Raw genomic sequence first — 17100 nt, 5'->3', positions numbered from 1 at the left:
AAATTTAAATGAGCAGATAACAGCGGTTACCCATAACCAATGGGTATTTACCCATCCTTACTTATGGAGCAATCGGCGTGAAATCTTCGGACACGAAGGCGCTCTTTGGAGATGTCATTGGGCCTAAGAGTGGAGGAAGCCAGAGAGGCCGAAGTGTAAATGAAGTGCATGCCATTGTTGTGCAGAAGCGCAACTGAACATAATCATGGCAATGCTCAGGAAATTGTACATAAACTAAAATTTTAACGTATGCATTATATTCAAATGGAGAGAGACACCCCTCAAATATTCATAAGGTCATAAGACAGAAACCAAGCAAGAGCCAGGATACGTGGTGAGCGAGGGACGACGAGTTGTTGACTCTTCGTGTTACAGGATCATAGCGAATTATTGAAGCATAAACCTAAACTTATTGATATGTTTCCAAAAGATAACAGGTCATTGTTACTTGGACCGATTGGTGAATGATAATTAGACACTCTATATCTACAATTAAATTTGAGCCTTCAAATTTTCGACATCTGTGTAGTCCATTGTATCAGTAAGAAAATCTGCAGCCGGGAAAAACAAAAGCAGCACAGTTGCTAGAAATGTTTGAAATGACATGTCAGTCACCAGTTTGTTATGATTGCTAAGATGGTGGAAAAGAATGTATACCTGCATCTTCATTAGTGAAGCACAGCGGAGGTGTGATTCTGAAAACATTTCTATAGAAGACCTTTGCCAATCGCGAGTCCCTGATCTCAATAGTAAAAGGAAAAACTAAGTAAAGATAAATTTGCAGATCAGGTAGCATCAAAGCACGAATTGAGAATTGAAGAGCTTAACACGAACCTTTCATCTTGTCCATTGCATGTACAGTTTCGGTCTCTGCAGGTGTCTTCAGCTCACGATCACCAATAACTACTTAAGCAACCATCACCAGAAGTCGTGGTACTGATAAAATCCCAATTGGCCTAGGCAGTAGCCCCCATGGTGCCATCAGCGCTGCCATGATATGCGTTCCTTAATGAGATTATGTCATGACACCCAGTGTACAACCTCACTATCAACACCACTAAATCGTCACCTACCAATGCTTCCAGATACACCTATTGACGTCGAAGAAGAATTGGGGCAGTGGAATTTTATATCATGACGGTCCAGATGCACCAAGTGATCAGCAACAGCAAGATTGCAATTGCAATCTGTCCACTTGCACTGCCTTCCAATATAAAAGAAGCCCTCATCAAACCATAAGGGTAGAATTAGAATTTTCATCTAGCTTGAGAGTTGTCATCAGCATAAATGGATGCAAAAGCATCTGCAGCACCAGCTACAAGCAGCGTTTCGTACGGATGGAAGGCTAGAAATGAAGAGCTACAACCAGCTACATAGCATATTATCATGTTTAATGTTTACTTATAGTGGGACAAACGTATAGTGACAGAAGTAGAAATGAAGAGCTTATCATTTGTAAACATATAAAGAAATTGTGCATCTAGGTAAGCAAACGTAACTATTTGTAACTTATCTTTTCTAAAAGTTGCAACACTTTCAAAAATATCATAACCCATATTTTTGGTCTTGCCAGAAGAAGATATGATGAGCTTACATTTCAGGAGTTCGCACATCATAAAGTCGGACAGAACCGTCGACAAAACCGGCTGCAAGTTGACCCTAGTGAACTTGAGGAGCAGACTGCAGAAAATGTAATCTTTACATCATAAAGAGAGGAAGTACCAGATATCCAGATTGTTGTTGCCAATCCACAACAGCATTCAAACTTCGCACCCCACGTTTATGACCTTGAATTGAAGAAAATGCAGTGACAAGCTTCTAGCAAACGAAGCAATGCAGAAGCTATCAATAACATTATTCACCACAAAGAACAAGAATCACAAAATTGAAACAGAACTCTGTGGAAGAGTTCTGAGACAAGAAGTAAACACATCAGCAGGAAATTCAGCACTCAGCGGAAGAGTCTCGTATGCTTCACAAGCAGCTAGCAGGATACAATCCCTTGCAGATCCAGATGAACTAGAACCACCCCAATCTGTTGAAATGTAAGCTATATTGCAGACTTGAAGGTTCCAAGGCAGGACCAAAAGGAACTTAAAAAGCTGTAACGGCTAGTTTGTGAAGGAATGAAGCATAGGATTCTAGTTTTCAAACAACAGATGTATCGGCTGTGATTCATATATCCAGCTGTCCATTTGAAGGACGTGTACCATCTGCAATACCTGCAGATAAGTAGGAAGAATGTTCCTGAAAAAATTACAATGAATGAAATCTTAGTGCCGCTGCCATGTTTTGCAGTCATTGAAATTCTCTGAAAAATTCTTTTTGTTCTTCCTTACCTTTTGTTCTCAATCATTCCCTAAATATCCAATTTCTAACACGATCATGAAGCTAACAAAAACGCTTTCTCTAAAGTCATTGAAATTCTCTAAAGTCATGCACAAAGAAAAATAAAAACGCTTTCTCATCCTTGGTTTATGAGAATACGGTAACTTGAGCTTGAAGGTTATCAATGAAGGTTACATTTGGTTGCCAATGGGTGTGTCTGAATTATGAAGTTTGGCTTTGGTATTGGAAGATGGATAAGAGGATGTAGGACTCACGCACACCATACCGAAGAAAATAATTAACGATCAACACACAGCCAACAAGGAGAAGAAAAAAATGATTCTTAGGAATACAGTACAAGCTAACGAAGTAGCTTGACTGAAAGGAGATGGTAACAAGACCAAATATGTGTTAGTTACGAAACAAATAAAAAATGCATGCCGCGCTCACAATGGACTACCAGTGATAAACAGGAGGAAGGCGGGAATGACGTCATGTCTCATGACCCATATGGGCTAGGCCTGTTGGTGGTGAATCCACTCTCGGATCGTCACTCTGCCCGTCCCTTCGGCACCTTTGGGAGGCAAGGACAAGGAGTGTTGCTCTCTCAATTTGTCCATAATTTTCTCCTTACCAAATAAATACAAAATGAATAATAGGTTTGGCGTAAAGTAAAAGGGGTGCATCGAGTGTCGACATTTTTCAAGCAAGTTATTCGAAATTGCAGTACGGACAGCACACATAAGCCTACATGTACCAAAGGATGAGTCCACGATGTCATCATCTTTTTTCAACGTTTTGTTTCTCTGACATGCTACTGGGCCAATTACTTTAATGATCTCTATCATTAACTTATACATTTTAATAAACTTAACCATCTTTAATTTGTTGTTATAAATTTAGTACGTGTTAATCAATGATAGAAATCACAGAAATAAATTTATTTTCAGCATGCTTAGAACACGAGTTAGTATGCTACATGTTATTATACATGTAGAGAAAAATTTTGTTTTTGTGTTTGACAAACTGAAAAAAGATTTCACATGAAAGTCATACACAAAATGAGTGCTTTGATCTCGAAAACAACGGCGTTTGAACTTTTGGTACCCATGCATCATGCAAACCACGAAAAAATTAAAAAGGAAGTTCAGATCTCAGGTGGTAAAACCAAAGGGTACATCAGTAATTTAACTTCGTACATATATTATTAATTTGATACAACTGTAATAGTACGAGCATAACATAATCAATGTTTGATGTAACATCATATGAAATCTAAGTTTTGTCATCACAGAGAAAGAACAGCTTGAGAGCTTAAGCTTAGGAAGCAGAAAATGGCTAGATTGAAGGATGCCATGTCGACGGTGCTGACTGTAGTATTTCTTAGGAAGAGCATACAAGTATACGAGGAATTCGGGGTTTTGGTAATGGACTTTGTTTCGATTCTAACATCAACGATTCAATTTTCAGGCTTCGTTTTCTTCGAAGTACAAGAGTTTCTGCTGCCGGAGGCAGGCATTCTCCGATGTCATCAATGTTTGCTTGAAATGATCGGTAGTTGTCTGCAGATTAAATTCGTGCCTCAATATTTTGAACTGTAAGTCGTGCTTTATATATATATATGTATGTATGTATGTATGTATATATATATATATCCCACATTATATATATCACTCGATTTTGGTGGTGCTGTAGTGAGCTTGCTTTTGTTTCAGATTCAGTACTTATACATTACCAGTTTGTTTTCTGGCTAATAAGCTGAATTATTCTGCCAATAATTATGGTTTAACTTACTAGATTAATTATTACTGAGTGTAAATCAACATGATATTAGACGATGAACGAAACCAAGATCGATCAACTTAGGCGAATGATACCATAACCATATTAAGAGTATTGGATCAGTAAGTTTCGTGAAGGGGAAATCAAAGGAGAGAGAGAGAATACAAGAAGAATGTGAAATAGAGCCGATGAACTTGGATATTAATTGCAGAGAGTGAGTGAAACAGATGAGCAGGGAAGGGTTTTACAGAATCATGCCCCTTGCATACCAACTTAAATAGCTGAGGTGGTCACAAGAGATCATACATGCGGTTGCACTGTCATTTGAATTTACCTGACTTCTCAATATATCTTATAGACCAGATTTGATAGATTGTACTTATGCCTTTGTTCAAGATTTTAGGGGAGTGGATGAGAGAGATAAATCCTCTTGAGAATCCTCTATATTTATATGCAGGAATTTTTTTTAAAATTCCTCTGTACGATATCTTGTTAGTAACTTGTTTCTCTCTTCGGACCACTTTCATCTTCATTGTTCGACCTTTGTGGAGATGGTGAAGCGGGCAGCGGCCACAGGAGATTCCGCTGCTTCCTCACTTTCCTGTCAACCATCCTTGTGTGTTTCCGTAGGATCTTATTGATAGCCTTTAGATAGTTGTTTGAATCGTGGTCACATAAGATTGTACCTTCTGAACCATAAGCTGTAGGATCACTAAGGGTTTCTAGTGGATGCGGGGAATTCAAGAAGGCCCTAAAGATATCTGAAGAGAAACCAGATTGCGTGTTGTCCAAGACATAGAGGGCACTCCCCATAGGGAGTAGAGGGTGTGAAGGAGATAACCTTTCATCAGGTTGAAGAATGAACAGTTTGCCGATTGGAGAGTACAACGTCTTCTGCATAAAAACGTATATATCAGAAAAAATGATTTATTAATGTGGAGGATTCTATGAGTTAAACAATATTCTCGGTGCAGTACGTCCGTCTTTTATTAGGTGACGGACTTATAGCACTATTTATATTGTCGATAACATCAATGACCTGTGGGCACGTTTTGTCATTGACATGTTATTGGTGCAATATTGATGGAATGTTCGCCCGTTTCTATGAAGTTATCGTACTGGTACTTACATTTTTTATCAGGCAAGGGAGTGACTGAAATGAACTATTTAAACGCTTGAGGAGTGTAGCCACATGGTTGGGGTAGTTGCAGGAGAAAGCTCTAGGGACAACATCTCTATGCATCATCACACAATGGATGTGATTATTCGCATCCAACCATAGTTGATCAAGTAACTTGTGGCCTCCGCAGAACACAAATGGTGATCCAAATGTGACAACCGGCAGAAGAGTAGAGGGTTTCACAAGCTTCCTAGTGAGGAGCATCATGTGGACTAAAAGAGCAATGCTTCCTCCAAGACAATGGCCAGTAAATTGAAGCTTTGCGAGTTCACCATTTCTATCTAAGTGCTCCAATATATCTGGCATGAATTGCTGGTACATTTTCTGTGCCGCTTCATAGGTTCCTCTGTGAACATGTACATTCGTCTCCTACACAGGGACGACACTATTAGCTAGGCCTAGTTTGTCAATGGTTAATTTCGCATTTTCTTCCCCTTCAAGATATTATAAGGTTATGCATTGAATGTCTATGCTTACCTCAAATTTGGTGGGTTCGAAAAAGAGGTATGCCTGTCGGGAAGCAAGGGAGTCCATGCCCTGCAAATGAAGGACGATTTTCAGCTATGCATTTTCCAATCTGTGGCACATCATCTCGTTGTTTCGAAAATTTGACCCACATAGCTGTAACAAATACCATTGGAGGAGCTAGCTAATGCTAAATAAAGTTAGTAAAGACCTGTCATACACAGATTGTAATGAAGGGCTTATAAGAAATAATCTGAATCACGAAGCAACGAGTAGACGTACTGGAGTCATCACAAACAAACCATTCACAAGGCAAGGAGTGGTGGAGTGACCGAAGGTCATTTTCCGTCTCTTGTCTTGCCATTTCGCTTGCTGCTTGAAGTACTTCTGTCATCGTTGAACTTTCCAAAGAAACAGCTACTTCTGCTTTCTTTTCTAATGAAGATGTTACAAATTGGAGGCCATATATCTTCAAATCCTCGGCCTGCATGCGCATTAGTATTGCGGATGGAAAATGCTTAATGACCCAACATTATTATGGTTATAAGTACATGATTAATAAAAACATACCTTGATCTCTGGTATCACACAAGCCATGTTGCACAAGAAGGCTAGCTTTGAAAATAGCTTGGTATCTGACCATGGTACTCTAACTAAAAACCTCGAGAAAGACTCCTGGTCGTATGATCTGTATCTCATTTCCCCATCATTATCTTCTAAACCACAACTCCCCGCACAACCACCTTCCTCTCCACCACTTCCACAACCACCGTTTTCACCCTCATCGTGAGTGTTGTCTTCGTCCGCAACCTCTTTTTGCTCCCAAATATTGCTCCACAGGTCACCGAGTGCCACAAGCCCGTCCATCAAATTGGCTCCCTTTATTTCCTCCCCTTGATCACTAGTACTCTCTCCAAATTTCTCCATTATATGCATGCTATTCTGCATTTTCGTATGCTTACTCGTGGTTGGGCCAAACAAAAATGATCTAAGCAAATTTGGGACCATGGAACTCAAACATTGAGACGGGCAAATTCCAATGGAACGGTTGTTGTTTGGTAGTTTTGATTGAGTGACCTGGATATGATTGATGCAATGACAAAGATGGTTAACTAAGCAAAATCTTCGGACATAAATATACTCTTTGAAGATGTCTTTCGGCCTTAGAGTTGAGGAGGTTGGAGAGGCCGGAAAAGTAAATGAAGTGCACGCCATGGTTGTGCAGACCGGGAATTGAAGAAACTAATGGAAATGGACTTTTATAAGCAGTTAAGTACACCAGACTGAGCTACTTGCTCCTTGATTACAACGGAAACACTAGAAAACTATCGTTGTATTCGAAGCGAAATAGTAAGCTATGGTTAAGATGATCACATCCAATAAACATAATGATGTCAACGATTTGGTGTTAATTTCAATGGTTTGCCTTGGAGCCATCCTTCACAACTTTGTCTAATTGTTTTTGGACATTACCTTTTCGTTTCCAAGTACAGCAAAGGGAAAAAAATATTTAGTCACGAGTCCACATCAGTTTTGTTTCTTCTTCTTTGTCTTCTGCATTAATGCAGTAAATGCATCATGTCATCGAAAACTCAACGGAGAGTGCACCGTTGCTTCCCCTTCGACGGGCGGAAATGGTCAGGAAATAGCATTCAGTTCTAATTTCAACAAACTTATCTGAACTTGTATGTACATAACTGAATTTGTATTTTCAAAATACTATTCCAATAGATCACATCTCTAATGGGACTCACCTGTATTACACGTTGCGGAAACATGAATGTGCAAAGCTCGCATGAATTTGCAGTTTCAGTTGCCGAAAATCTAATAACCCAAAAAAAGGTGACAGAAGTACAAACGCTAAACCAGTACCATATGCATTATATATAAATGGAGAGACACCCCTCAAATATTCACAAAGATCATAAGAAGTAAACCAAAGAAGCGTCAAGGTTTGTGCTGAGTGAGAGACAACAAGTTGTTGACTCTTCGTGATCGTAGTCGAATTATTGAAGCACAAACCTACTATATTTTGACAATTTATTTTCAAGAGATAACAGTTCGTTGGTGCTTAGACCGATTGGTGAATGATTAATTACACCCTTCATCTACCATAAGACTTGAGCTAGCCTTCAAATTTTCGACATCGTGTGGTCCATTGCATCCACAAGAAAATCTGCAGCCAGAGAAAACACAGCCCGATTGGTACTACAAACTTTTCGGAATGACATGTTACTAATTTGCTATTTTCGCTAAGGCGGTAGAAAAATATATACCTGCATCTTCCTTGGTGAAGCACAAGGGAGGTGTGATTCTGAAAACATTTCCATAGAAGCCACCTTTTCCGATCAAGACTCCCAAATCTGGTAACGGAAGGAGGAAAAAAAAAGATTAATTTGCAGGTTAGGTAGCATTGAAACATGGAAGGGATTGAGAATCGAAGAGGTTAACACAAACCTTTCATCTTGTCCATAACATGTACAGTTTCAGCCTTCGCAGGGGTCTTCAGCTCACGATCAGTAACAAGTTCAACTCCCAGCATGAATCCTCTTCCTCTCACATCGCCAATAACTACATACGCAACCATCACCGGAAGTTGAGATAAAGACAATTAGTTTATAAGATCTATTGTAATTATAAAGGAAATTATTGCCTGTCATGACTCCATGGATATTGATGTACAAGTGAATGCTTACGTTCATATTTATTCTTAAGAGCATTGAGTCTTTCTTTCAGATACGATCCCACAACCAACGCATTCTCCTGCAGTTTTTCTTTCTCAATCACTTTTAGAACCGCCAGTCCTGCAGCTGTAGACACTGGATTGCCACCAAAGGTGTTGAAGTAATTGCGGCGAGTTAGGACCTCTGCAACCTCAGGAGTGGTTACCACAGCACCAAGGGGAATGCCATTTCCAATTCCCTGCAAAATGCAGTCAAAGATTTAAGTCAAACACAGAAGACCAGCTTCAAATATATATTTCTTGGGGTTGAAGAAAAGAATGATGATATTATTAAGTCACTCTTCGGCTGACCTTTGCCATTGTCACAATGTCAGGCACGACACCATGGCCCTCAAATCCCCAGAAGTTGCTCCCCGTGCGAGCGAAACCAGACTGGACTTCATCAGCAATGAAAAGTCCTCCGGCTTTTTTCACGCTATTATAAACGGCTGGCAAGTAACCCGGAGCTAGTTCTACAATTCCGCCTACTCCCTGTAACATAATTTAAAAAGTTAGTACTCAAAAAAGGGGGTTGATCCATGGATTTTTCTTCCTTTTGCCGCATTTCCCTCGAAGGGTTTTAGTAATAACTTGATTATTAGGCAGATGACATACCTGTATGGCTTCACACATAAAACCAGCAACATGGCCTGAAGTTCCAAAATCTATGAGATCTTGGACATCTTTTGCATACTTCTCTCCATCTGAACCAAAAACTCCTCTGTATGGGTCCGGATTTACGGCGTGATGAACTCCACTCTGTTGATCAAACCAATATAATTTCGTTAGCAAACTTTGAACAATGCAAATTACGGTAAGCCCTTCTAATATAGAACTGATATATTTGGTGCAAATGTAAAAGGAACTTTAACGAAAAGCTATCGGTACTTTTCACTTTAACAAAAAATCACATTTTTGCACTAAAAAGTCAATCATGGTACTATTCAATTTACCTTTTATTTTGTCATTATCGTTAAAACTCAAAGTTTTCAAGCCCTTTTCATTAGTTTTCCTAATGTAAAATCATCAAGGTATCAGCAAAAACATCATTCTGCACTCCATAGACGGAAAACTGAAGAATATTTCAGAATGCTAATTACAACTTTCGTGGCGAATGAGTATATGCATCTACAACACTCTCTCCTATGTCTCACGATCCTCATTTAACGGCACAGAAACAGAACTTGGTTTAAGTATTTAACTAAAGTATTAAAAAACCATCTAAATATCTTTGTTGGAGAAGCAAAAGATTTTGAGAATGTACAATTTCATGAAACATTTGCGTCTTTTACTTAATGATTCTCTAATGCTTTACCATTCCTTATACAGCCTAAACAGTATAATATACGTACTGTTGAACTTTGCCCTTTTTTATCTTTTAAAGAGGACTGGCCGGTGGCGAAGCCACGACTGTCCACCATTCTAGGGAACGAGTAGACTCACAGAAGCATTTCAACATCTCCCAAGTCATCTTTGTGTGATTCACTAGCACTAGAAATCGAACTCAAGATGAATTGTGTAAAATACAAGACTTAGAATTCGTCCCAATCACTGGACCACCCGTGATGGTTCTATTGAACTTTGCTTTCAACATCTAACTTCCCCCTTGGGAATTCTAATAATTTTATTGGGAACAATGCAAAACCAAATAATAGAGTCAATTAAAGGTAACCTCATAAATGCATAACTTAGCGTTGATAATATCGATAAGCATAAATTAGCCTCTAGACAAAATTTTACAAAATAAATAAAATGGAAGTTAATGATTAAATCATAACTTAAACGTTAATAAATGTGTGCTCATTCATATTGATTGACACATTATTTAGTTTGTAAGTTTTGTTTACAAATTTAGTTTTCCTAACATTACCTATTTTTAAGACAATATTCTAAACTATTTTAATCTGTGGAAAATAAGGATTTGAACATAGATAGAAAAAGACTGACACCAGTTTGACCAACTAGACTAACCTACTTATTATTATGTAGTATAAATCTTACGCGAAATGTAGTACTTTCCTTATTATTAAGCAAACAAGCCAAAATCAGTGTATACAAATATAATCATGTCCTACTAAGTATTCTTTCTTCTGATATGCATGTGCTAATAGTTACGTATTTAACATGATATTATTTTAGAAGGAGAATTAAAAGAAAGATATTGGTTAATGCGTCACCGTTCTATATTGGTGAATACATAATTGAAAAATAATTTACGCATGGGGAATGTATTTGATGCATGAATTGGAATGGACTTATATCCCCACCCAAATGAAAACCAATAGAGAAAAAAAATATTATCACCAAGCAATGATTTGGACATCCTTATCGTTTAGTCATATTTATATAGTACTTGGTCCATTTTTGGTATTATTGAAGGAGGCAGATTGTCTGTCATCCTATTTGGATGCCCTTTTTATTTTTTTTATTTGTGCGGTCACAGTTAAGTCACGTTAACATTTTATATATATATATATTTTTTGTCTTATTATCTCTATAAAACAAATTAATATAAAATATTGACGTGGCTTAACTGTGACCGTACAAAATAAAAAGGATGAGAAAGATACCCAAACAGGAGAGCAGACAATCTACCTCTATTACTGAAGGCATTTCAATTGGGATGACGTTAGGTGGTGTCGATATCGTATCGTGGGGTCAGCTTGTATGCATGTATGTAGCCAATCGAGAATGATAATATATTAACAAATGTCTTGGCCCCTTTCGGCTTTAGCCACTACAATTTGAAAACTTCACGTGAATATTAATTTATTGATATTTAAAGCGAAGACAAGACTTTTTCGGGTACTTTGGAGTATCTAATATTTTAGATATTTTAATCCTTAGAGGTTTAAACATCAGGAGTATTCAATACTCTGAAGCATCCAAAATTTTTTAGAGTGAAAAGTAGAAAATAGAAGAGAAAATGACCTGGATGACGTTGAATTTCCAGTTGCCCTGGGCGGTGGCACCCATGGTACCAGCAGCATTGCCATGATATGCGTTCCTTAGCGAGATTATGTCGTGACATCCAGTGTACAATCGTGCTATCAACATCGCCAACTCGTTCGCCTCCGTCCCCGAGTTTGTAAAAAACACCACCTACCAACAAATTTACCACAAATGAATACGAAATACACATAAAATCCCAAAGATTACAAATGGGTTTTTTTGTCATTTTAATAACTAGGAGAACAATACCATGATGAACTAGGCATTGATTCTATCATGGGTGTGATTGCGACTCCTACCAACAAAAATTATCACAATCACTCATCGTCATCGGTCATAATGACAATTCTTCACAGAAAAAACATACACCGTTGGATAGATTATGCTTGATTAATTATATAACTTAATTTTGTGATGATATCTCAACTCAATATCACTACATAAATACGTTGAAATGAAATTGAGATATTGCAACGATATCCCAACTCAGTATCACTCCATAAATACGTTGAGATGAGTAAATATTATCTCCTAGGTAAGTTTTTTCACCAAAAGTTGTGACAGTGGAATACACTACGATAAATTAATTGTCATAGTATAATTCTTGATGCAAGTAAGTTTATTCATCAAAAAATGTAGACCGTCAAATTACTCATGATAAATTAATTATGTTATAGTGACTGTATTTCAATTTAATAAAAATGGATGACCAGTTGAGATATCGTCACCGTGACATAAAGTTTATTTCGTCCAACCAACCTTGAGATTGCCGGGCAACTTGTTAGCGAGCGCCTGAGCAAAGTCACCGATGGCGTGGTTGAGGTAGAGGATGGTGGAGTGTTGTATGCGTTTGGTCTGGTTGACTATGGCCTCCACCACGTCCGGGTGGCAGTGCCCGCAGCTCACAGTCGCAATCCCCCCGAATCCGTCCAAATACCTCCGCCCGTTCTCGTCGAACAAGTACTGCCTCTTCCCGTCCACTATGTTCAGCTGCACAAAACAAAGAAAATAAATCAAACATATGAAACACGTGATTAGATAGGGAGGGAGAGGAGGAGGGATCGGGTGCGGCGGGGCTCACGGGTTTGTTGTAGAAGTAGAACATGGAGGGGCTGAGATACTCCTTGCGCTGGGCGAGGATCTCGTCAGCGGTGGGGCCGGTGTACGGCGGAGGGGAGTAGTCAAACGGGGGCATTTTGGGAACATCGACGCCATTGTCTTGGAGAAGGGCTTCCTCCCTCTGAGACACCTGAGAGAAGCAGCGTTGTTGTTGCCACCGCAGGGATTTTGCAGTTCTCGATAAAACCCTTTTCCCTATTAATCCCTGCATCTCTTTTTTTTTTTTTTTCCTGTTTTTTTCCTCCAACTTTCTTCCCTTCGCTGCCTCTCTCCGAAAATACAGGAGTTTTTGGCTTCGTTTTGTGGTTACGTGAGAGTGTACAAATGGAGAGAGAGAGGAGAGAGAGAGAAGAGAGAGAGAAGAGAGAGAGGGGAGAGAGAGTGGTCGAGGGAGGTGGAGATAATGGAGGGGAAGGCGGAGAGGGAAAATATATAGGGAGATTTTGAAGACGTGTTGGATTTTTGTTGTTAATTAGCTTTTAATTGGTTAGTTTTTTAAGCAGGATTAATTAGCTTAATTGGTTTGTGGTAAGCAGGATTAATTAGCTTAATCTGTCTGTATTTGGTTATTGATGGTAAAGATGAAATGCAAAATATGAGGGATTTGATTTCCCTCTTGAATCTGATTGCAGCGGCTTAAATTCATGATATATTCGTATTGAATGTCAAATATCTTTCGTCCAGTTCAACACAATGCGTTATCAAATTGTTAGTATTAAGTAGTGGTAGAGTCATACTGACAAAAATACAGGTGTAAGTAGAGTTAACGTGTCTTAAAAAACATGTCTAGAAAAATAGTAGAACAAGTGTAAGGGTTACATGGGTGATGATAGTGAAATAACTCGTACTTAGTCACTAGTTTGATTTGTAATTCGACAATATAACATATTAAGCTACAACGATACCAATTTGTTTCACAAAGCTTATCTTTAAAAGATGTGTGTGCACCACAGGCTTGTTAAAACTGAAAGTCTAGAAGAGCAATTGAATAATGGTATGGCAAGCTGCCACATTTTTCATCAACAAAACGTGGTGACCCATGTGATAAATGTTGACTGAAAAAACTATATGTCCTTTTTTATATTTGGCTTATTAGTCGAAATGTCCCCTGAAACGACCATCATGTTTCAGTTTACCCTTTGAAACTGATTTTATCTCACTTTACCTTTTGAAACTGACATTTTCAACTCTTTTATCTCACTTTACCCACTTCAGTTAATAGACCCTTAAATTTAAGGGTATTTTAGACATTTCAAGTTTTACACATTTATTTTTACCTCTAACCTACACACTAAACAAGTCTCAATTTTATTTTTGACAATTCTAATCCAAATGCATAAATTTTAGGCATTTTTTAAAATAAATTATTCAATCAATAGAAAATTTTCGAGCAACAAAATTATTATATCAATCAAAATAAGGGTTACATTTGGTCGTATAGTCATTACACTTGCAAGACATCCATGTATTTGCTCGAAACATTGCAATTGAAAAATATTTGTTACAAGAAAATCATTATACCATTAAGCTACCCTATCCAAAATACTTCTCAAACCAAAAAAAAAAAAATCATTTAAAGCAAATGTGCATAATTTGAACAAGCTTATGCCTAGTGGAATCAGTGCTCAACAATGTGAAATTTTTTTGTTTCAAACTGTGCACATTTGCTTTAAATGTTTTTTTGGTTTGGGAAGTATTTTGGATAGGATAGCTTAATGGTATAATGATTTTGTTGTAATCAATATTTTTCAGTTGCAGAGTTTCGAGCCAATATATGGATGTCTTGCAAGTGAAATGACTTTACGAGCAAATTTAACCTTTATTTTGGTTGATACAATGATTTTGTTGCTCGGAATTTTTCTATTGATTGAATAATTTGTTTTTAAAAATGCCCAAAATTTATGCGTTTGAATTATAGTTGTCAAAAATAAAATCGAGACTTGTTTAGTGTGGGGGTTAAAGGTAAATAAATATGCAAAAACTAAAATATCTAAAATACCCTTGAATTTAACAGTCCATTAACGGAAGTGGGTAATGTAACATTCCACATTGACCAACAAAAAGGGTGATGTGCCTTATATGTACATACCCACCTCCATATAGCAGGAGGCTTTTTGGGAACTCATTGGCTTTGGATTCCATCGGAACTCCAAAGTTAAACGAGTTTGGGCAAGAGCAATTGCAGGATGGATGACCGCCTGAGAAGTTATCGTGTGAGTTCCTATAAACAAAACCGTGAGGGAATGGTAAGCCCAAAGCGGACAATATCATGCTACGGCGGAGTTGAGACTAGGATGTGACAGAATGGTATCAAAGTCACTCTGCCTGTGTGGTGCGAGTATGCTGACAAGGACGTCAGGCCCCTAAGGGGGGTAGATTGTAACATTCCACATCGACCAACGAAGAGGAGGTGATGTGCCTTATATGTACATGCCCACCTCCATATAGCACGAGACCTTTTGGGAACTTACTGGCTTCGGATTCCATCGGAACTCTGAACTTAAGCAAGTTTAGGCGAGAGCAATCCTAGGATTGATGACCCACTGGGAAGTTCTTGTGTGAGTTCCCAGAAACAAAACCGTGAGAGAATGGTAGGCTCAAAACGGACAATATCGTGCTACAACATAACCTGTCTGGGATGTGACAGGTAAAGTGAGATAAAATAGTTGAAAATGTCAGTTTCAGAGGGGAAAGTGAAACAAAACCAGTTTCAGGGGGTAAATTGAAACTCAATGACAGTTTCATGGTGCATTTCGACTAATATGCCTTTATATTTTGTGCCTATTACTTATCATTATCCCCATAAGAGCCATGTCAAATTTATTTTAATTATTTATTGATATATGTTGAAGTATGAATCTCATCTCGAAGAAAGAAGAGATATTGCATGTGCTTGGAAGTAAGTGGATGATTTCCCATATTATCCATTTGTTTTATGGTGGAACCTCAACTTTCTTCATGGTATTAGATTGTCTTGCATGTGAGGTCCAAGGGTCACTCGCTCCACGTCACCCGATTTTGTATTGTCCACTTGTTAGGCCTGAAATTCGCCACATGTGATGTGCTTGTTGAGATTATGAATCACACATCGGGAAAAGAAGGGAACTTGCATGTGATGAATCTCACATCGGAGAAAGAAGTGACATTGTGTGTGCTTATATGTAATTGAATAACTCTCCATGCTATTTGGTTTTATGGTGAAACCTCAACTTTCTTAATAGTATAATAGTTTATTTATGCTAAAACATTTTAAACTAATCTAAATTGTGAAAAATGAGATTCGAACTCGAGCACAAGAAAAACATATTCGTTCTAATTAATGTAACTACGCTTTAGTCTATTGTCACGATACTTAGTCATAAATGCCTTCTTGTGATGATCTCACCGATTCTATTGTATTTTGGCTGGGGTAAAGGGTACATGTAATATGGGACTGGTTCTTTCAAATTTCGACAATGATGGGAAATATGGAAACAGACATTGCAAAGTTGTTTGTCCAAAACATATTAGTGAATGAAATCATGAAAATGGTAAACCATCTTCGGGGAGTTGAGCACCCACCAAGTAGGCCCTTATTAGCCATAGAAAAAGTACCTTTTTCTAAGTGCTTCCTTTGTAGTACTATAATTAGTTGGTCCATGTGTTTATCATTGTACTCGACCCATACCATGTTAAAATTCATGTTAAGAACCTAAAATATGTGAGTCTGCCACTGTTACATTATTATGTTGTATTATTAACTACTGTTATTTGTTTCTGAAAACGCATTTAAAATGCATAACTCAACCTAAGAATCAATTGCCTAACGAGCATGTGACGCAAGCACTATCTGCATAATAAACTCAAATGGCATGTGGAATACCGAATACCACGCAACAGAAGTCAAGAAAAAGAACCATGGATTATGATGCAAAGGAAAGTTAGACATCCGTATTCATAATAATAGAATCAAATAAACAACTGAGGTGAAGGTGAAAGTCATTTTCAAAGATGTTTCAATTCCAAGGACTCTGATATAAGTCCAAACCTACGTCTACTTCATTGGTATTTGTTAGGCCCTAAAACACGTTAAAATTTCAATAGGTCAATCTGATTACTGGTTGATTAGACATTCTTATAGAGAAGGGGACTTCGTGCATTGAGGATTGCACCTATGCTGGGCCCAACGATACACAAATACAAAATAATGTTACTTTATAAGAATAACTAGATAATCACATGATTAGACTGTCCTATTGCTTCATTAAAAAAAAATCTAATGTTTATATAGTTTTATGAATCGCGTTCTCAAAGCCATAAATAGGGTTTACTTTAGCAATGTCTCCCAACAAAACATCCATAACCTAAGTTGACCTAGGCCAGAAGCAGGCCTATGTCACGATTACCCTTCTTGCCTCCTTAAAACAACTATTGTTTATGTAGTTTTGTGAATCACGCACTCAAAACCATAAATGGGTGTTTGCTTGAGCAGTGCATCCCAACAAAGCATCCATAAACCTAACCTCAATGGCGTAAGCAAAAAAATGGATCCGTGTCTATCAAGCAAAAATGC

The 17100-nt window shown here is 37.9% G+C and overlaps 2 protein-coding genes and 1 long non-coding RNA gene across 8 annotated transcripts; all 3 read right to left on the bottom strand.

Moving 5' to 3' along the window:
• On the bottom strand, positions 1-2961 carry LOC125476894. 6 transcript variants are annotated; one of them, XR_007258126.1, is made up of 5 exons: positions 1723-2961; positions 1595-1646; positions 835-1369; positions 658-737; positions 14-551 (listed from the first exon to the last, which is right to left on the bottom strand). It is a non-coding gene; the product is annotated as an uncharacterized LOC125476894 (long non-coding RNA). The 6 variants fall into 6 exon arrangements; XR_007258124.1 differs by having other exon boundaries at positions 7-551; positions 835-987; positions 1074-2959; XR_007258125.1 differs by having other exon boundaries at positions 15-551; positions 835-1646.
• Positions 2962-3542: 581 nt separating this feature from the next.
• On the bottom strand, positions 3543-6970 carry LOC103961223 (phospholipase A1 PLIP1, chloroplastic-like). The gene is made up of 5 exons (XM_048583398.1): positions 6326-6970; positions 5976-6239; positions 5768-5827; positions 5240-5659; positions 3543-5004 (listed from the first exon to the last, which is right to left on the bottom strand). Exons 1-5 carry the CDS (start codon positions 6968-6970, stop codon positions 4603-4605), a joined length of 1791 nt encoding a protein of 596 aa, XP_048439355.1. The 3' UTR covers positions 3543-4602.
• A 641-nt stretch (positions 6971-7611) lies between these two features.
• On the bottom strand, positions 7612-12946 carry LOC103961176 (alanine--glyoxylate aminotransferase 2 homolog 2, mitochondrial). Its single transcript, XM_009373704.3, has 9 exons — positions 12511-12946; positions 12189-12419; positions 11409-11579; positions 9093-9236; positions 8790-8969; positions 8452-8677; positions 8213-8326; positions 8032-8118; positions 7612-7931 (listed from the first exon to the last, which is right to left on the bottom strand). The coding sequence occupies exons 1-9, from the start codon at positions 12757-12759 to the stop codon at positions 7888-7890; spliced, it is 1446 nt and encodes a 481-aa protein (XP_009371979.2). The 5' UTR covers positions 12760-12946; the 3' UTR covers positions 7612-7887.
• Positions 12947-17100: the final 4154 nt, after the last annotated feature.

This window comes from the organism of the source record quoted next, unplaced genomic scaffold (genome assembly GCF_019419815.1).
Source record: "Pyrus x bretschneideri cultivar Hongxiangsu unplaced genomic scaffold, Pyrus_bretschneideri_v1 Contig2, whole genome shotgun sequence".
In the NCBI taxonomy this organism is placed as follows: Eukaryota; Viridiplantae; Streptophyta; class Magnoliopsida; order Rosales; family Rosaceae; genus Pyrus; species Pyrus x bretschneideri.
Note: the sequence above shows the minus strand (reverse complement) of the source record. Positions and strands in the feature narration are given on the sequence as shown.